Source organism: Crotalus tigris, unplaced genomic scaffold, assembly GCF_016545835.1.
Source record: "Crotalus tigris isolate CLP2741 ecotype Arizona unplaced genomic scaffold, ASM1654583v1 scf7180000018585.330925593:3314079, whole genome shotgun sequence".
NCBI lineage: Eukaryota > Metazoa > Chordata > Lepidosauria > Squamata > Viperidae > Crotalus > Crotalus tigris.
The window spans coordinates 2722290-2741857 of NW_024097088.1; the positions used below are offsets into that span (position 1 = coordinate 2722290).

The 19568-nt window shown below is 53.6% G+C and overlaps 2 protein-coding genes across 4 annotated transcripts in view; both read right to left on the bottom strand.

Moving 5' to 3' along the window:
• DOCK11 (dedicator of cytokinesis 11) overlaps positions 1-4757 on the bottom strand; it is a 46429-nt gene extending 41672 nt beyond the window's left edge. Inside the window, exon 1 of one of the 2 annotated variants that reach the window (XM_039354794.1) lies at positions 4469-4757. In XM_039354794.1, the coding sequence (XP_039210728.1) occupies positions 4469-4576 (108 nt within the window). In that variant the 5' untranslated portion in view covers positions 4577-4757. The remainder of the gene's footprint in view (positions 1-4468) is intronic. The other variant, XM_039354793.1, reaches the window with a different exon arrangement.
• Positions 4758-5205: 448 nt separating this feature from the next.
• WDR44 (WD repeat domain 44) lies at positions 5206-18973 on the bottom strand. 2 transcript variants are annotated; one of them, XM_039354798.1, is made up of 21 exons: positions 18816-18973; positions 15338-15374; positions 14623-14700; positions 13538-14171; positions 13324-13454; positions 12611-12706; positions 12200-12336; positions 11829-11912; positions 11259-11365; positions 10588-10739; positions 10359-10497; positions 10208-10272; positions 9691-9804; positions 9128-9250; positions 8690-8881; positions 8442-8543; positions 7695-7810; positions 7360-7487; positions 6768-6899; positions 6192-6321; positions 5206-5726 (listed from the first exon to the last, which is right to left on the bottom strand). In XM_039354798.1, the coding sequence occupies exons 1-20, from the start codon at positions 18893-18895 to the stop codon at positions 6227-6229; spliced, it is 2742 nt and encodes a 913-aa protein (XP_039210732.1). In that variant the 5' UTR covers positions 18896-18973; the 3' UTR covers positions 5206-5726; positions 6192-6226. The 2 variants fall into 2 exon arrangements, with proteins under 2 accessions (XP_039210732.1, XP_039210731.1); XM_039354797.1 differs by having other exon boundaries at positions 5206-6321; positions 18816-18972.
• Between the last annotated feature and the right edge of the window lie 595 nt (positions 18974-19568).

The window sequence follows — 19568 nt, forward strand, 5'->3', positions numbered from 1 at the left end:
TCCCTCAAGTGTCGGTCCTGGAACCTTTCACAAGAGGACTTTGGGGCTCGCCCTGGGGAATTGTCAGCCTGCAGCAGGTCTGCCAGGATCAACTCTGTGCAGAGTTGCCTTCTTTCCATTCTCCCCACCGCTCTTTGGAAGCCTTCAGGCTCTTCACAGGATGTTGTTGGTCTAAACCCGTGTTTTTCAACCTCGGCAGCTTTCAGATGGGTGGATTTCAGCTCCCAGAATCCAATTAAAGTGGGCAAGGCTGCACTAAATGGAAATAATCACAATTTTTCTAATCTTCATTTTTCTTTTTCATTTTTTTTTTTTTGCTCGTGACGCTCAAAACGGAAATGCTTCAGGAAGTGGCCAATGACTAAACATCTTCTGTGCCACCAGGAACGCATTTCAAAACTGCAGCTGCTCGTTTTTCCAGCTACAGCTTTCCCTGCCTCTGAAGGCCTGGGCCTGCCTCTGCCTCATCACAACAGCCTTTCTGAGAGCATCGGCACCAAAGGTATTTTTAGTTCTCCACCAAAAGCTTTCCAGCAGCTTGTCTGGGGCATAACCGACAGATCCAGTTGCAGACTTCTGGGAGAAGAATGCTTTTACCGATCCATACCTGCATTTTTTTGCTTTAAGGAAAGGAGATGAGCTCAGTCATTAAGGTGACCTGAATCTCCTTAATTAGCCCTTGTTCTATGATGGAAATCAACCTCGCCTCTCCCCTTGCATCAAAGGAGGCATCCATCAAAACTCTTAAGTGGTGCTTTAGTTGCAGCACCTGAAAAAGGTTCCTTTTTGATGCCTTTTAAGGCCATGCAAGTTTTAAAAAAATAAAGCAGGTTGGATCGCAAAGTCTCACTTCCATATCCTGCAAAGTTGCTTGAGCTCTGAGGAAAAAAATGCAGAAGAAATGCAATGCAGAAATAATAAACACATCAATAAATAGGGAGGCACTTTTAGCAGCAACTATTCCCCACAAAAAGGATGCAACGCTGGTTCTTGAGGGAGGAAGGAAATGTATGAGCCAATCTAGAGGAGAGGAGCACGGATCCCACTTCTTTATGATCCATTCATAGACATCTCTTAAATTCCCATCTCCAGACGTCGCAAATACAAGCAGTCCTCAGCTTACAACCACTTGTTTAGTGACCAAAGTTACAACAGCACTAAAGAACTTAGGACCATTTTTCAATTATGACCGTTGCGGCACCCCCAGGGTCATGTGATCAAAATTCAGATGCTTGGCAGCCGGCCCATAGTTATGGCGGTTGCAGCGTCCGAGTCATGTGATCCCCTTTTGCGACAAGCAAAGTCGCTGGGGAAGCCGGAATCACTTAACCACTGTGCGACGGTGGCAAGAGAGGTAGTAAAATGGGGCAAAACACACCTAACAGCCGTGTCGTTTAGCAATTTTGGGCTCAATTGTGGCTGTAAGTCAAGGACAACTATAGACCGAACCTAGCTGGCCCCCCCATGATAGGTCCCACTAGTGGCTCCCCCACTGTGGGTCAAAAGAACTGCAGCCAGGCAACAGGCACTGCCCTCCCCCCAAATCTTGGGTGGGTGGGTCTCCAGAGCCCCCCAATCCGTGATATCTGGCATGGCCAAAAAAGCCACTTCTTCAATTCAGTCGTCCCAGCAACTGCCTCCCATTTGCTCAGTTTCAGTTCAGTCTAAATTAACACCTGCTTTGCCATCCCTGTTCGGAACAATTATCTTCAAAGAACTTCAAAGGGAATTCTACCCCAAAGTCACCATGCAGCACACAGACCCCCGCCCCCACTTCCTCCTCCACACAGCACTGCCCAGACTTTAATTAAAGCAGAGACCGGCTGAAATGAAAGCAATTAGCAGCAATGGATTTCTCCCTAGAAACGGGGTGGGGAAGGATATTCGAACCAGGGATGAGCAAAAAGGAAACCGGGATCCACCAGACATCCATAACAGTCTCAGCAATCTGGTCCTCCCCTTCTTAATAAGCGTTATGGGTCACAGCCAAGGTATGATGGATGGGGAGCAGTTTTGTAAACAGAAAGTCTTGGAGGGCTCAGAAAACAGGCAGACCAGGTATTTCTTCTAAACCTGGAGGTGGAAAAGGGGGGCCTCAATTTCCCAGGCCAAAAAAAATACAAAAAGAGGCTCTTTATGTTGGAAACACCAGAAAAGTTTTTATCCTCTGATGTGAAGGGAGGAAAGCTTTTCATTCAAAAGGCCAATTCTAGGTCAAAAGAGAAAGTTGGAAAGGGATATTAAGGAAGGGCTCCGAGCCAGAGAAAGGGAGTCATGGAACGGAAACGTGGGGTTTTCTTCCTGTTCTAGAAATATGGTAATGCCAGAAAATGAATTTATTATTTCTGATTTATATAGCTGCTTCCCTCAATGGAATGACTCTTGGTGGGTTGCAACAGTTACAGTTACAAGAGTTAAAAACTGCAAAAAAGGACCAAAAATCTTAAAACACATAAAGCCATATAAAAAAGCTAGCAATAAAACCCACAGCTGAGTATCTACATTCCACACAACTGTTGTATAAGCTTGACTACACATTCAGATCCTCCAAACTCTGTCTATATAGGTTTACGTGTGTTGTGTGTGTAAGCTCATCCTAATGTTAACGGTGGCTGATACACAGTGCAAGCATCTGCTTTCAAACCCTGCCACATCTGTTTCATAAGCGGTCATGGGAAAGCAAGACAAACTGCACCCCACATACCGTAGGATCTCTCTTCAGAACCTGTCTTCTCTTTTAGGACTGTGCTAGACAGTTTATCTAAAAATACTTGATGCTGTTTGGAAAAGTCATCACAGGCCGACTTATTGATTACTAATCTTAAGCAAGGTAACTTGCTTGCTAGCTTGGCTAAGTTCTTGGCAAGCCATCTGTTGTTTTCAAGTGATTTTATCAGAAGGGGGGGGGGGATGACCGAGTGCAAGGCCAAAGAAGCACCATCTGGCCCCCAAGTCAAGTTTGCAAGCAGCTGCCCCATCAAGACAAGAGCTGGGTTGAAACTTAAGTTCAGCTTTGCTTAAATCCCACTAAGCGAAGCCTACATTTATATAAGCATCCCTCAAGAGGCGTTTCTTTCAGAGCATCTGCTTGGCACCCCAGGGGCATGTTACCATCTGCCTCTCTGCTCCTTAGAGCCGAGTCGGGCCCTGACTCTGCCTGACTAAGATGCTAAATGCTCTCTGCACATGGACGTAGGCTCTCTTGCCCTGACTTTGCAGGATCAGAAAAGCTGGCTCTTTCAGAGCAGAAAGGCTGGAGGAGTGCCCAGTCCTTGCACCCACCCACTCTGAGCAGAGGCTTCTCTTCCCTGGTCCTGCTGGCAAAGGACAACAACTGCCACCACGGCTAGAAAGACTTCCCCACCCACCTCCTGGCATCCTTACAAGAGACATTTCCCTGCTGCTCCTGGTCTGAATTCCCGTTTCTGGATGCTTTGGAAAAAAGAACCTGCCGTCCTTCCCGCGTGCTTCAAAAGATGGCCGCAGTGATGCCAGCACCACCAAAAACCACCCACCCGGGGCGGCTGTGGCTACAGGTTTCATTTCCTGCCTGGCAGAGGTGCCAGGAGCCCTAGGACTGGGCCTCCCCTGCCAGCCCAGCAGCCTTGTCCTCTCTGCTCTCCAGGCTCTTCCAGACATTTGGTTTCATTAGATATTTGTGGGTTGGGGGCTGCCTCCCCTCCCCAAACCTGCCACGTGTCAGTGAGGAGCAGATGCTCCTCCGGGGCTGAGATGGTGTCCAACCCCAGGGTGGTGGGGGAGGGGGCGGGGGGGCTCGGAGGAGGCTGGCCATCCTTGGAAGCTCCAGAGCGTCCTCGGCCTCACCTGAGCACCTCCCTGGCTGGCCTGCCTGCCAAGCTCCCTTTTCCCCACTGGAGAGGAAGGCCGGGAGGGCTCCCAAGCAGCACCACATGCTGCAGGTAGGGGTGAAGGGGCGGTGTGGGGGGGGGAGGGATTATCAGGTGCATGAGGAGAGAGAGACCACCTCCCCGCCCACTGCCAGTCCAGGATGCGGGGCTGGGGCGAGGGAGGGTTGCTGCAGATTGCAACAGCTTCCAGGAAGTGCGCGGGGGCAGGGGGGGGTCTTCCCGCATCTCTCTGGCTCTGGGATGCTCAGCGCCTCCAACGGCCCCGGTAGGGCTCCCACTGCTCGGATCCGGGGCCGGGTGGGCGGAGGCGCTTGGGTGAGGGGGGCTCCCAGGAAACGCTGCAGGCGAGGCGGGGGCGAGAGCCTCCAACGGAGGCGGCGTGAGAGCTGGGCTGGTTGAGCTTTCCCACCCGCAGCGTCCGTGGGGGGGGGGTCTCGGGGCATCCGCGGCGCTGCCCCCTCCCTGGTGCGGCGCCTTCTTCGGCGGGGAGAGGCGGGCAGGGCGCCCGGCAGCGCACTTCCTCCCTCCCTCCCGCGGTCGAGGGGGCTTCTGGGCACGTCCAGAGCGCCGGGTGTCCTCCCCGCCCGGTCCCGCCTCACCTGCGCCGGGGAGCCGCGCACCGCCTCGGAGACGCTGTGCCGCAGCTCGGCCGCCGTGCCCGGCTTGCTCAGCCGCTTGGTGAACTTGCGCACCTCCGCCGCGGCCATGGCCGGGAAGCCCGCGGGACAAAGGCAGCGGCGGGCGGGGCGCGGCGGGAAGCGCCGCGGCTCCTGCGGACGGAGGGCTCCGAGCGCCCCCTGCCTGCCTGCTGCCTGCCTGCCCGCCCGCCCGGACAGAGCTCCGCCGCTGACCCGACCCCGCCCCGCTTGGCGGCCGGGCTCCGCGGGGCGGGGACGAGGAGGGGCGGCGCTGCGCTGAGCCCGGCCGCCCGGATCCCGCGCCCCGACGCCTCCTCGCAGGCAGAGCCGCCTCCGGCCCACGCTCCCTCCCTCGAGGGGCGCGCGCTGGCTCTCCCAGGGGGGCGGCTGCAAGCCGGCACGCCCTCCCCACCCGAAAGCCGGACTCCCCGCGAGGCTGTGAAGGGGGAGGTGGGGAGAGACCCCCCCCCAAACTCCGGCAGGTGTTTGTGCAGAGGCTGGAAGGGCCGGTGCGGCTGTTGGCCCTTTTCCCGAAAGCAGCCAGGACCCCAAATCCGGACTTGGGCCAGTTGATGCTTTTGGAAAAAAACAGCCCTCCGAAGTTGGGCGATGGAAAAGGCAGAAGAAAATGGACCAACTGGGGCCTGCCGCTCGGTGTGTTGTGTGATGAACAAATAATAACAACACAAACACCAACATTTTTCTCTGTGACCCATTTTTAATAAGACATCCTTTGTTTTCTTAAGCAGCTGCCACCCTCAACAGTCTTTCTGCAGGTTATGCCCCTGCAAAACGGTTGCGTCATTGGTATTATTTTACAAATATTTACAAAGCCTTTTTAATTTGGTTTTAACTCTAAACAAGGATAAAACAAAAAACTTAAAACTACAATATTTAAAAAATATGTAAACAGTTTTATTTTACATCGTTGTAAAATATAAGAATTGTTCCTAATGCAGCTTAAGTTGCTTTAAAGTGAGCGTAGTATCCCTGTGCCTGGGATTAAGGAATGAGAAACTCTTTCATAGAAATATTGTGCTCCAGTGTGCAAAAAGGGAACAGAACAGAATCGAGAGTGCACAACAGTGAGAAGACCACAGAAGTCCACGTTATCAAACACCGAAACGAGGTTGCCGCTAATCCATCTGCGGGCCGCGGGGCTTAGGAGTCAGAGAAGGAACGATCGCACAGAACGTAACGGGTCTGGCCAAAAATGCACCTCGGTTAAGAGAAATTAAAAAATAGATCAGCTTTGCAGGGGACGGGACGCTGGGCAGAGGGCATTTAACTTTGTGCAACTGCAAGGAATTACAGCCCCTACTTGGGCACCACTGAATCGAATTGACTGTTCACCTGTGCAAAACTGTTCCTGGGTGACCCCCAAAGGAGCATCTCACTGTATTTTTTGTGCAGGCTTATTCTGCATCTGGTGCATTATGCAACAGCAGAATTATTCGGAAATTGCAACGCTCATTTTTCTTGTTTTGAGTGAGGCTGCCGGCGGTCCTCCCTTTCTAATCTAAAAAGCGGTGGAGGGGAAGGGGGGGCTTAAGAGGGTGGGAAAGGTGCTGCTTTTTGGGGAGCTCCAGGACAGCAGCCTTGAAGGAAGGAATTTAACGGTAAGCCGACCTCCAGCGTGAGATTATACTCTGCGTCACCAAGCACGAGACTCACACCCGGGTACCATGATTGCGAGGCTACTGAGTTACTGGCGACTCTTCAAGAGAGGTTTTTCTTTTTGTTGATAAAGACTTTGATGGCTCCGGTGAAATCGGCAGAGAGAAGCACCTCAGTGTGGTCCGCCTTCAAGGCTCCTTAAAAGACAGAAGCCGCAGTTTTAGAAAAGAGGGCCAGGAAATGTTGGGAGAAGAGGGGCGGCTTGCAAAAGACTGTGCTGGCTGTTGAATTCTGGGAGTTGAAGTCCACAAGTTTAAAGTGGTCAAGGTTGCAGACCACTGCTTTGGAGAATAGGTTGACCCCCTCTTCTTTGTGGCAAGCCCTCAAATATTGGAACATTGTTATCACGTCACCCCTAGTCCTTCTTTTCATTAAACTCGACATATCCAATTCTAGCATTATTATTATTTAATATTTCCAGAAGATCAGAAGTTGCAGGGGCTGGAAAATTGGGGCTCTGTGGCCTTGTGGGCCCAGATCATGCTTGTGGGGAAGCTCTTCTGGCTTTGCTGAGAATTTGGGGAGCTGGAACCTCACCCCTGCAGAGGACCCCGGGCCAAAGGAGGCCATCCGGGACACCTACCAGAAGGAATGGGGTCTGCTGTCACTGAATCTTCACTTTTGCTTTCTCCAGGGGGCTTCTCGGCTGTTTCGGAGGAGATCATCAGGCTGGGGTTCGGGGCGAAGATGGCGGAGGTAACCACAGCGTTATGTGCTAGAAAGAGAAGGAAGCCTGTGAGGAGCCTTCTCTGAGGGGATGTGGGAGAAGAGAGTGGCGCAGTTGTGTGTGTTTATGGACCAGATCCAAGGCAGAGAATCGGCAGCAGCAATTACGAGGGAGAGGTTTTGGCTGCGTTATTGTTGTGTATGGGGATTTTATTCTGTATATCCTTTAGGGAGGCTTTTTGACCTTGAGGGCAACTCAGAGGTATTTTTGGTGGTTATTAAGCTTCTCCAGAAAATTTACACGTGGAAAAACGCTGCAGCTCCCTTCTTCCCAAATACGTCTGCCACCAGCTGGTTCCACGGCTGGATTTTTACAAGCTGATGGTGGCAGCCTGTTTCTTGAGGCCCCTGGCAGGGATTAGCTAGCTGCCTCCCCCCGACCCTACACCAACACCCACCCTCCCCAGAGCAAATTCAGGGGCCCAAGGGGGGGTGCAAGTCTGCTTTACCTTTGACCCCCTCCCAGAAATCATTGCGATCTCTCCTGACAGAGGAGAATTTGCTCAGGTCGTGGTAGGTGCTCCAGATGTACACATACTTGTCTTCGGAGCCACTGACGATGTAGGTGAAGTCATGGCTGAAGGGGCAGAGAGGAGACCCCTTCGCTTCAAGATCACGTTTGCTTCCCCTGCCCCACCTCATCAGGAAGCCCCATCGAGGCGAGCAGGTTGCAAGTTCTGAATTCAGGAGATGTTTCTTCCTGGCCTTCAACCAGGAGTTCTGAACCAGCCCCCCGTTGCCCCCCGCCGGTTCACTTTCCTGGGCCTCGGACCCCCTTCCTCACCTGAAGCTGGCTTTGATTTGGCTGCTGCTGTTGACGTAGCCCTTGTACTTCATTGAAAGAGACAGGTCCCGCAGATCGTAGAGCCTGATGCGTGAGTCGTTGGAGGTTACGAGGATCTAGCAAGGCAAGGAGGCATTTTCCTTCGTATTTTGACCCAGACTGGCAGATGCTCCCCTGTGCGACGCCTGGGATTAGCCCTCATAGCTGTTATTCCGCTGCTCCCGCCGTACTGCATCCTTTGCCAGCTTGACATCAGCAAAGGCGAAAGGGGGAGAGATTGGAATGGGGGGGCTGGGGAGCCGGCCCTGACTGTGAGGCGCACCAATCAAGCACAAGGTCAGCAAAAGGAATGTGGTCCGTTTCCAAAACAACCCAAGGACTTTCAATTGGACATTGACTAATAACGAGGGTGGGGGGGTGGCCAGGGGAAAAGGAGAAATTAACTGCATCATTTTGGAGCCAAGCCGACAGACTCTGCCTGCTCTAATCCGTAGCCACTTTGTTCTCAGTAAAGTATACTGGGGGGGGGGGGAATGAACCAGGGCCTTTTCTTTGCTAATTAAACAAGTGAGATGGATGACATTAGCTTCCAAAAAAAGACCCAGATTCTTCAGACCTGGGTTTTAAATGCTGTCATGGCCCAAATTCCGTTGAGCATATGTCTTGAAATCGCCTGCATTTACTGCACGTAAAGCCCCCCAACCCCCAGGAGGTCACACCCCGGGACTCAGCCGGACCTGCTGCTACCTTGTTTTCACCCGGCAGGGGCTCGATCCCCGTGATCTTCCTCCCCACTCGATTCCGTCCTCTGGTTGACCGCACGTGGATCTGAGTATGATACTTGAGATGCTAAGGAGAAATGCGGGAGAAGACGCCCTGAGATACAGAAGGTGGCCACAGCAGCCACGGAGGTGGGCCCTGCGGAGATCAGCAGGGGGAGCTGGAAGAGGCCGGCTTCTGGAGGCTGAAAGGTGGGGGTCCTTCCAGGGGCTCACCTCAGTGTCGTAGAAGATACACCGGCCGTCGTAGGTACCAATCACGGCGTATTTGCCATTCTGGCAAAAGTTTGCAGCGGTGATCAGCTTGGTCTGCCCATCCACCTCATTCCAGAGGGCCACCTTTTTGTCAGGAATGTTCCAGAGCCGAAGTTTGCCGTCCAGCGAGCCGCTTAAGAAGTATCTGTCATCCTAAAAGGGGCCAGAGGGAAAGAGTCCTTTTATCTCAGAACTGGGAAAGGCATCTTGGCAGCCACATTTGGCACCTGCCGGAGGAAATCTTGGGCCCGTCTGCTCCAAGGAGACGCCCGAGAGGTCCTTAGCCATGTTTGGGGATGCTGGATCTCTCCTTCCCTCTCAGGGAATGCAAACCCACTTCCCATGCAAACTGGGTTGAAAATGTAGCACAGAGTTAAGAAAGGGGCCACCGGCACTGACCCTGGGATGGAAGGCGATCGCTGTGACAAAGTCGATGTGCTGGAAACAGCACAAGCATTCCCGCCGGGATATGTGCCAGAGCCGGACGGTCTTATCCATGGAGGAGGAGAGCAGGAAGTAATTCTGCGGAACACGAACCAAAGGGAGGGGGGGGATTTCTGTGGTATCCAAACTACGGAAGGAGCCTTAATTACGTACTGATCAAACTTCTTAGCCACCTGCCTCCTTACAGGTCTGAGTGGAGGACAGGACCCTGAGTGCTTGTGGCCCCAGCCAAAGAAATACAGGCGCGAAATGACACTTCTTGTGCACTAAAGGGCGATAACTGAGAAGGGAGGATTCAAACCTGGTTTTGGAATCCCCAAAGTAATCAGGGTTGGAGGTAAACCACAACAGAACATTTTTGATCTCTCCCCCCTTTGGCTGGCGAAAGGGGGGGGTGCCTTGTCAGGTGTTTGCTGGTTATTTTCAGGAAAGACCACACAATGCCCAAGTGCAATTCCCTGGCACCTGGGGATCGTAACTAGGTTAAAACAAACAGCCGGAGGAAATGAGCCTCTTACTTTAGACCAGGACAAATCCAGGAGGTCGGCCGTGTGACCTTTGTACTTGCAGAACGGCCGCTGCCGAAATGGCGTGCTCCTGTCATCAAGGTCCTCGTCGGTCCCACTACAAATCTGAAAAGCAGATGTAAAAGAATGACAGACAGTCCCAACCGGTGACATCCACCTCTTCCTGGATGCAGGCAGGGAAACCAGCCCCCCCCCAGGTGTTTTCAGATGTGGGGGACATCCAGACCCTCTCCCATTCCCGGCCATTCTCACTAAGGAAAACTGATTTGAGCCCCTGAGGGAAGTGTGGTGCATACTGAAGCCATTCCTCTCGGAAACCCCGTGTTTCTAGGCCGTGGCGACTTTAAGAGGCAGGGGCTTCAACCCCAGAATTCCCCAGCCAGCGGAGCAAAGCTGAGCAACCTGCTGGCGACTGTGGGGGGCTGCAAAGAGCTATTTCAGAGGTGAAGGACAGATAAGGGTCTTTCAGGGGGAGCCCCAACGTTGTGGCCACAGCCTCCTTACTCACCCCCGTATCGTTATCTGACTTGGCCGAGTTCAAACTCTCCTGAGATGGGGAGGGGGAGACGCGGCCTGCAAGGCAAGAGAGGAAAGCGGCTGAAGGGGGCTTCTCTGAAGAACTGCCCACTTCCTGCAGCAGGCCCAGAAGCTGGAGGTACCTTCTGAGTTATACTTCATCCGCATGTTGTTGAAATAATCAAAAGCCGTCTTCAGCACCCAGATCCGCACAAGGTTGTCCTGACCCGCAGAGGCCAGCAGCCGGCCGCAGTGCGAAAACTTCATGGTCCAGACAGCTCCCTGTCCAGAATGGCAATCCTGGTTAATGAGCCCTGCGCTAAAGGACTGCATGCACAGCCCCTCCAGCCAGGCCACGGGGTGGCAGCTCACCATGTGCTCTCCGCTGAGATCCTGCACGACTTTCACTTGCTCAAAGTCGTAGGGCCCCTTGAAGCCGTGAGCGGCTTTGAACTTCACCGGCCGCGTATATGGCATGCCTTCATCGTCGCTGGACGACGGATCGTCTTGATCGGTGTGGAAGACTGAGAAGGGAGAACAGGCGAGGATCACAATTACAGCCTCCAGAGGTAGCCAGAAGGCCAGCAAGAATGAAAACCTTCCACTCCTCCCTCCCCATAACTCTGCCTTTTATACAGCACTTTTTTTGAGAGCCGAATGCAAGGAAATTTCATTTTAATATATGCTGATTAAAATAGAATGAAGATTCTATTCCATTCCATTCCATTCCCTTTAGGATGCAAAGATATGGTGAGATGGGCATGGAAGCTGTTCTGGGCCGAGGAGGTGGGCTTTTCCCTGTCTTGACTCCCGTTGTGACCCAGGAATGCCAAGGGGTGAACATTGGGGGGGGGGTGGCTTGCAAAACCAGTGGCGGGCACTTTTAGCAATATTTCAGTCATTGCTACAGACTGGGTAAGATGGTTTTGTCTGTGCAGCAGCCGGAGGCGGTGGGGTCTGGATCACAGGAAGCAAAGGCGGCAGAGCTCGTAAATTCAAGCCTTTTGGATCAGCCCCCCCCCCTGGCCCTCTGCCTCACCCACCTTCGTCTCGGACGCTCTTCACTTTGTTGACAGCACGTTCTCCGTACTCTTCGGCCAGATGCCGAGCCCTTTTGACTGATTTGCCCAAGAATTTTTTCAGCTGTGTCCTTCAGAAGAAACAGCAAACTGTTTTGCTCAGCAAAGATCTCCAACAGTTACACTCATTTCAGAGACGCTTCTCCAACATGTCCCACCCCACCACTGCCTGTTCAAACGCTTGGCGGACAGGCCTAACTTTGGGGTGATTCGGACTGAAAACCTTGGTGTCCACCTTCTCTGCAATGGGATGAGGCCACGACAGCTTTGAAGCCCTGTCCTGTTCGGCTGCTTTGGGGAACGTGGGGGGCAGGGCTTGCAGGGTTTGGGGAGAGCTCTGGCTGGAAGGCTAGACAGGTCTCCTTGCATCCTTGAGATAATGGGGGACCTTCCAAAATCTCCGAGAAAGAGGACAAAGACAGGAGGAGCAAAACGGATCCCTAAAAACGGGTATCCTGGTTTGCCTGTTGAAGCCATTTCTATCCATCCTGACTTCCCCCCAAGCCCCACTAAAGGAGGAAAGAGCAGCCTCACGTTTTCTGCTTCAAGCGGCCTCCGTCGGTGTCGCTCTGCTGCAGCTGCATTTTGTCTTCATCGTCCGACTGGGCCCCGTCATTACTGTGCAAGGCAAGCAGGAGGGTTCAATGTCAGGGACTGAGGACCCAAACTTTCAGGGCATCAAAGAGGAAGACCGCCCTGTCCGTGGTGTGCCAGGCTCTGCCTTTGGAGGCACAGATGGCACCAGTGGCCCAGACACGGCCCCTTGGCTGCAGTGAGTGGTACCAGGAGCTCTGAAGAGCATCTCGGTGGCTCAGGCGCCTCCAGTCATGCTCAGGGGCAGAAAGAGAAATTGGCAGGAGGGCACAGAAGCGACGCAGGGGGTCCCCACCCGCCTGGCTCCATACCTGACGTATTCCTTCGTCCGCCGCATGATATGCAGCGTCAGGGGATTGATGCCCGTGGGCAGCTTTTCCTCCGCCAAGCTCAGGGGTATCTCCTCGCCCGTGTCCAGGTTCTTAATCATGACGCTGGCCAAGATCTCCTGCAGGGAAGGGCAGGAGAGACAATGGCGAGCGTCATCTTTCTGGATCCTTCCAGGGTTGCAGTCGAGGGCTAGAGATGGATTCGGGTCAAGATGCAGCAAAGGGGCAAACTGGAGAGGCAACCTTGTGAAAGAGCTGCTCTCTTTCGCCTTGAGGGGCTCCCAGCTGCTCTGAGGGGACAAAGCCACAGCTCAGCTCTGCAGGAAGCCCGGCTGGGAAGGGGCCTGCCTAAAGCCCAGCGCTGGCCACCTCCAAGGGGACAAGAAGGGGTACCTCATCCGTGAGTTCTCTGCCCGAATTCGACCGGGGTCTCTGGGGTCCAATCAGTTCACCTGACACCACCTGGCCATCGGCCGATTTCCCATTCTCCTGCAACGACAGGGCGTGTGTGTTTAAATACAAAACCGAAAGAGGCGGGAGACCCCAGCCCACTTATCCTGGGGTGCTGCGAAGAGGATCAAGCCAGATTCCAGACTAGAAAAAGGATTTCCTGGGAGCGACAATTAAGGTCTGCGATATTGATATTGTTGCTACCATTGCAGAGGGGCTGCAATTCTCCCCAGGCCAGGGAGCGAGCGCCCCTAACCATTGGAGCTCTGACCTCTGACCCTGAGAGAGCATGCACAGGATTGTAAGATCGTAAGATATGACTCTAGATTACAACACTTTGTGGGGGGGGGGAGGAGAGCGGGCCTGCTGGCATTCTCAGCTCAGGGCCAATAACATGCAGCCTTCTCCAAAGAAACAGATGCTCCTGGATCCGGCTGAGCACAGCAACGGCCTCAGCTGTACTGGGACCAGCTTCCTCTCCGGAATGCTGGCTTTGCACACACAAAGAGCTTCTAGTCGCTTCTAAGGGGCAACGCAGGCATTTGGTGACCCCCAGCTCTCTCTCCGAGGCAGCCCATCCTTTTCCCAGAACGCCAGCCGGTGCGCCCTGGCCAAGCCCTGCTCGCCACTTTCTCCCCTTAGGGGCATTTGCTCACCTGAGCAGTAACAACTTTGTCGCCGCTCGTGGCGCTCGCCAAGTCCAGGGAAGGCTGAGAGTCTTTGGCGATGGAGTCCAGGGAGGCGTTGGGCGTCAGGAGGCCCCCCAGGGGAAAAGGCTCCCGAGGAACTGCAGAAAAAACACGGGAGTTGAAGGGGACTAGACCGACAGGGAGACCTCCGGGAGGATTTGGCTAGGAATTGAAAACTTGCCTTCCAGGCCAGGAATTTTGCTGGTCTCGATTTCCGAGTCGCTTTTTTTCTTCCTGGGTGGGGGGGCGGGCCGGGCAGGGGGCGGTGGCCTGGGGGGTGGGAGTCCCATGGGAGGCGGGGGCCGCGCTGGGCCAGATTTCTTTGTGCTGGCCACGATATCTGGCTCCATGGTCAGCTGTCGGGGGGGTTTGGCCGGAGGCGGCTCATCGGCAGCCGAGAAGCCGTGGGGGAGGGAGGGATCCGCGGACGGCGCCTGGTCCAATCCATCAGCGGTCTGGGGGCCTTCCTCCTCTGGCGGGTCTCCTCTGGCCGCTTTGCGCCCTCGGCCCTCACTCGGGCTTCCTGCGGAGGCCACAGCCTCTTCCCCTCCGGGGTGATCTGCCCCCTCGTGGCTGGGAGGGGCCGAGGCTTCCTGGGGCGCCACCCCGTTGGCCAGACCTGCAGGGGCTTCGTGGGGCCCTTGCGTTGGGGCTTCCGCGATTAAGAGTTCGGGAATGTGGTGGAAGAGGTCTGCTCCGGAGACCCAAGCGTTTGCCTGTGATGAGGGGCTGGTCAGTTCCTTTTGGGAAGGAGCCAAGGGGTCATCCTCCAGCCGATGGGCTTTCTGGCTTTCTTCTATGATGTTGTCAATGATCTGGAGAGCAAATAAAGGCACAACTGCAATCAGACTGCTGAGTTCACTTAATAACCACTGCAAAAAAGATCGTATGATCAAGCCGGTCACATGAGTGATCCACTTTATGACGGTCATGACTTATGACGATAACGAGCAGGCTCTAAAATGACCGCAAACTGAGGACTGCCTGTATTGGTTTATAGTAGGAGGTTTCCAAACTTGGCAACTTTAAGACTTGTGGACTTTTAACTCCCAGAATTCCCAAGCCGGCTGGTTGGGGATTTCTGGGAGTTGAAGTCCACAAGTCTTAAAGTCTATCCTGAAAAAAGTACTGCAAAACAAAATTTAAACCATATCAACGTCTGGGATTAAGAGGCGGTGAAACAGCCGTCCCATATGTGGCTGAGAAAAGCTACTCAACAGCGTTCTGACATCTGCTCATCAGCAATTTTAGGCCTGCAGAACAAACCTCTTTGGGGTCATCTTGCTTGATGTCCAGGTCTTTTCCTCCTTCATGGTCATCCACCAGAGAACCTCCGCCCGGCTCCTGGAAAACAGGATCACAGGTAACCAGGCCTCACCATAAGAAGTTGGAAGAGCTGAAGTCCAGTGGCTGGGCTGCTACAAACGATGGGAACTGCGGCCTCCAGCCAGATGGAGGGACGAACTGAAGAAAATTAACGTTGATAATGCGGATATCCTAAAAGCAATTAAATACCTTGGCACTGGCTGCATCCCCTTAGAAAGTTAAAAGCAGAGTGGCATCTGGGATCCATAACAACAGCGGCTCTATGCCAGTGTTTTTTAATCTTGGCAACTTTGCGTCGGGTGGATTTTAACTCCTGGAATTCCCCAGCCATCATGCTGGCTGAGGAGTTCTGGGAGTTGAAGTCCACTGCTCTTAAAGTTGCTGAGGTTGAGAAACCCTGATCTAAGGCAAGATCGAAGGGGCTGAACCAAAGACAGACATCACAGCCCCCCACCCCCTCTCACCCCACCCTGCCAGTCAGCAGGTTAGAGGACATCAGGTTGGGGAAGTTGAATTATGTGCTTTCAGAGAGGGAAGCACAGGCGATTTCCTCTCTGCCTGCTGCCCTGTCTAGCTGGGTCTGCAAACGGAGAGGACTGGCTGCCCTCAAGAGGTGGCTGCTGCATGGCACAAATATTGACACAAAGAGACACACCTTCAGTACTGACGGCTCCGTGACTTTGGTTGGCGACCTAGTGGAGAAAAACAAAGACACGGACTAGATAAGACCAGGAGAAGTAAACCCCCACCAGCCCTTTAAGAATTAAACTTGCAAGAGTCCTTCTCTCCTTCTTCTGTTCGTGGCTCTTGCTTGTTCAGCCTACGCCGGCCCCCGTGGAAGATTACTGCAGTGTCCAGTCCATGACATGCCCTCTGTGGTGAGCACAAGCCCAAACATCCCCCCTTATTCACTGGATCTTTTTCGGGAAGGTTTTCCACTGGGGAGTCCCAAGCAGGGGCCAGTTCTGAAGGTGGCAATTTTATTAGCTTTCATTTTGCTTTCACTTATTTTGTGAACATAAGCCCGTGCCTTTCCCAAGTCCCTTGCTGTGTGCATCCCAGCTGGCTGTCACCTCCGAGGCTCACAAACAGAGCCAGCCCCACTGCTTCCTTGCCCTGTTGGGGACAGAGCTGTGTGGCCTCTGAATGCAACATGTCTACCTTTCAATCAATCAGAATAGAGCTGGAGGGGACCTTGGAGGTCTCCTAGTCCAACCCCCTGCTCAAGCAGGAGACCCTATACCATTTCAGACCAGTGGTTGCCCAGTCTCTTCTTAAAGGCCTCCAGTGATGAAGAAACTACAACTTCTGGAGGCAAGCCATTCCACTGGTTAATTGTTCTCCCTGTCAGGAAGTTTCCCCTTAATTCCAGGTTGCTTCTCTCCTTGATTACTTTCCATCCATTGCTTCTCATCTTGCCTTCTGGTGCTTTGGAAAATAAGCTGACCCCTTCTACTTTCTGGCAGCCCCTCCTATACTGGAATTTCCCTGCACTGCATTAGGAGGACACAAGAGTCCAGACTGACTTCTGACAGCCCAATGCTGCTGGACCAAGAGTGACCAGGCCTAAAGCCATCCCAGCCTCTGGGAAGAGGTGATGTGGAACAATGCGGTGTTCTCTTGGCACGGATGGGAGCCTCTGACCGTAAAAAGCTATTTCAGAGATTAGATTTCCCTCAACCTCTTTGGCTAAAGCAGCAGTAATAGAGCAGCAATAAACCACCCTGCAGGCTTATTTGTGCACAAGGAGGCAGAGAGCACAGCCAAGAGAGGGGAGTTCTCCTGAGTACCCAGGGTGAGCGTTGCTACAGAGGATTATAAGACCAGAACTACAAAGGCATGGAAACAGGTGTCATGCACAGGCCTTATGTGTTCATCCTCCAAATTGTATCCCATCTGTTCAAATTAAACACTGAAATCTCTTCAGGAGTGACCCATAAAGTTTCTGGCTACATTACCGTACACAAATTCAGCTTTAACAAAAACAAGCTGAAAAGTTCGAAACAGAGTGTTAAACTAAAGTTACAAGTTATACACAATTCTATAAACACACCCAAACATTTTATAAAACAGTGCCTTCAAGAAAAAAAACACAAGCCTTTTTTTTTTTTGCACCAATATAGAAACTCCTTCTCAAGACCACACAAAACATAGAAATGCTTTCTCTTATCCTTTTTCTCTCTGCACTCTTGGTTTTCACAAAAAAGAGACGTGGCCAGAAGTGAGTGGGGCTACCTCTAGCAGGAAGACAATGAGCAACAAATCAGGTTGCAGATCCTGAAGTCTAAGATAAGGCTCAGGAAAGAACCAGCCAGAGCAACAGCTGGCTGCAGAAAAGGATTTGCTTTCAGTTTTTAGAAAGTGCATTTAGCTGCAGCTCTAATTTGGTTTAAGAGCTCTTTGAAAAAAAAAAATGCTGATTTCAAATCTGCTTCATTAAAGCAAATATGAATCACCCCTCCTCTCCTGCACCCTGGAATTTTTGAAGCTGAAAGCAACAATTGTGTGTGGAAGAGGCTTATTCAGCACTATGCGACTTTCCATCAGACAGTATAGTGCAAGGGTCTGCAACCGTGACAACTTTAAGACTTGTGGACTTCAGCTATGCTGGCTGAGGAATTCTGGGAGCTGAAGTCCACAAGTCTTAAAACTGTCAAGGCTGCAGACCCCTGGTCTAGTGGTAGACAAGGGCCCCTCTTTGAGCTACCCACAGCTATTCCCTCCACATCCTCATCAGCAGCAGAGAAAGACTCTAATTCACTCATCCTGAACAGCTCAACATCTTGCTCTGAGCAGCTGATCAAAAGTATCGGGCTGTTTTCCAATCACCTGCCAGAAGAGACTGACTTAACACAGAACAAGATCTACCCACAGTGGATCTCTGGGTATGGTGGTTTTGTTTATTTCCCTTCTTGGGGAAAAATCTCTGGGTTGGAGAAAACATGAGTGTAACCAGGAAAAGGATAAAAAAGGAGGGTGTGATGGATGCCTGGCCGAGGGATTCTGGGGATGGGCTTGTGTCCAGAGAGGTATAACGTGCAAAAGCAGAGAAAAAGGCAGAGGAAGAAGGGAAGCAAAAATGCAAGAAATGAAAAAGAGGGCTTGTGGAGCAAAAGCAAGTGCTGGGAAGTCTCTTCAAGGTGTGTCTGCCCTCCCACAAGGAGGCCAGAAGGGACAGGAGGGAGGGGACACCTAAGGGCGACTGGAGCTCTCCTGGTGAAGACAAAGGAACAATCAGATCTCAGTAACTTTAAGATGTGTGGACATAAAATTCCAGATTTACCCAGCTAGCTTGGGAATTCTGGGAGTTAAAATCCAATTTCTTATATTATGTTAGGTCTGGAATCAAAGTCCATGTCTCTTCAAACTTGTTGCTCCGGAATTCTGGGAACTGAAGTCCACAAAGGGAAGAAGGATGGAAAGCGGATGCCAGGAGGGCAGACCCCTAAAGGCAAATGAGGGCTGCAGGGGTGGCGATTGGCCTCTGCACCGGGGCGAAGGTGCCATCCAGCTGGCGATAGTGGGGTTGGGACCAAGAGGTGATCAAGGCTGCAGGGGCACAGAGCGGGTGCAGCCGGGCCCCTTTGGTGGAGGGGGGGTCCTGGGGACTGCTGCCCAGGTGGAGATCTTGGGGGGAGAGGGGGAGAAACAGGGCCAATCTACGCCTCCCGGGATAAGGCGGCAAGATTCAACTGGGGTCGGTTCCGGGGACCAGAGCTTTGGTCTTCCCAGCCTTCGGACTCGTGCTGGGAACTTCTCGGCGGCGGCGGCGGCGGGGTGTGGGGGTGGAGACGGTACATGGGAGAGGCGGCCCAGGGCAGTCGCGGCCCGAACCCTCCTGGAGTGGATGGGGGAAGCCCCACCCGCCCCCTCTGGCCGGGGCTTGTGGTGGGGAATTCCTGCCAGGGGGCGGGGGGGGAGCCCTGGAAGGAAAGCGGCTCCGCTCGGCGCCGATCCGAACCGAGGCTCCCGCGGGGCTGGGCAGATAGGCCCGGGTTCCGCCCTCCCTGCCGGAGCCTAGAGACGCGGGGCCGACGGGGCGGCTGGTGCCGGGCGCCCCGCTCCCGCCACCCCCCGCGAGGAGGACCGAGCGGCGCCCCCCGGCTCCCGACCCCCCCGGGCGGCCGACTCACGGTGCCGGGCTCCCGCCGTGCTGGGCCACGTCCTCGGACGCGTCGTAGAAGAGCTCCTCGGTATCCGAATCGGACGCCATCGCGGCGCCGTCGGGGAAGCGACAACGGCGGAGCGGGCTGGGCCGCGCGGAAGTCTCGCGAGAGCCGGCGAGGAGGCGTGGCCGGAACCAGCTGGGCTAGACAGAGGCGCGGTAGCGGAAACGCCCTCCCACGCACTTCCGGCGGGCGCGTCCCGGAACTCCTGGCCCGTGGGGCCCGGCCGCCGTTGCCTCTTGCCCTCGCGAGAACTCGGCCGGAGGCAGCTATGGGGGGGGGGGAGAAATTGGCAGCCTGACGCGAAGCTGAATCGATTTGAAAACATTACAAGTGAAGGGAAAGCCAATTGACTGGCCGAGAGCCAGTCTCGCGGCTCATTGCGCTCGAGTTCCCCCGTGCTTTTACTCCATTTCACGACATGGTTACAGCGGGGTCTCCTGCTCGAGCATGGGGCTGGACTAGAAGACTTCCGAGGTCCCTTCCAGCCCTATTCTGGTCGGTCCGCTTGAATTGCCCTCCACTATCTTGTTACAGCGCTCCGTGACGTCACTCTAGCCACGTGACCGCGGAAACGGCCTTGAAACGGAGAGGAGTAGAGCCCCTTGGAGTCGGCAAAATCCGCGGAGAGTCCTTTTCCTTCACCTCTGACTGAAACTGTGATTTTCTTTGAATCCCGCGATTTGACTGCATTTGAATTCTTGGGTTGCGCTCCATCTG

What these genes read in the sequence shown, in the direction of transcription:
- WDR44 (XM_039354798.1), bottom strand. Translation starts at nt 18,895, where the DNA reads ATGGCGTCCGATTCGGATACCGAGGAGCTCTTCTACGACGCGTCCGAG. An exon ending in TGGATTTGTCCTGGTCTAAA is followed by an intron (nt 9,251 to 9,690) that starts GTAAGAGGCTCA and finishes CGTGTTCCGCAG; the next exon opens with AATTACTTCCTGCTCTCCTC. An exon ending in GTATCTTCTACGACACTGAG is followed by an intron (nt 8,544 to 8,689) that starts GTGAGCCCCTGG and finishes ATTTCTCCTTAG; the next exon opens with CATCTCAAGTATCATACTCA.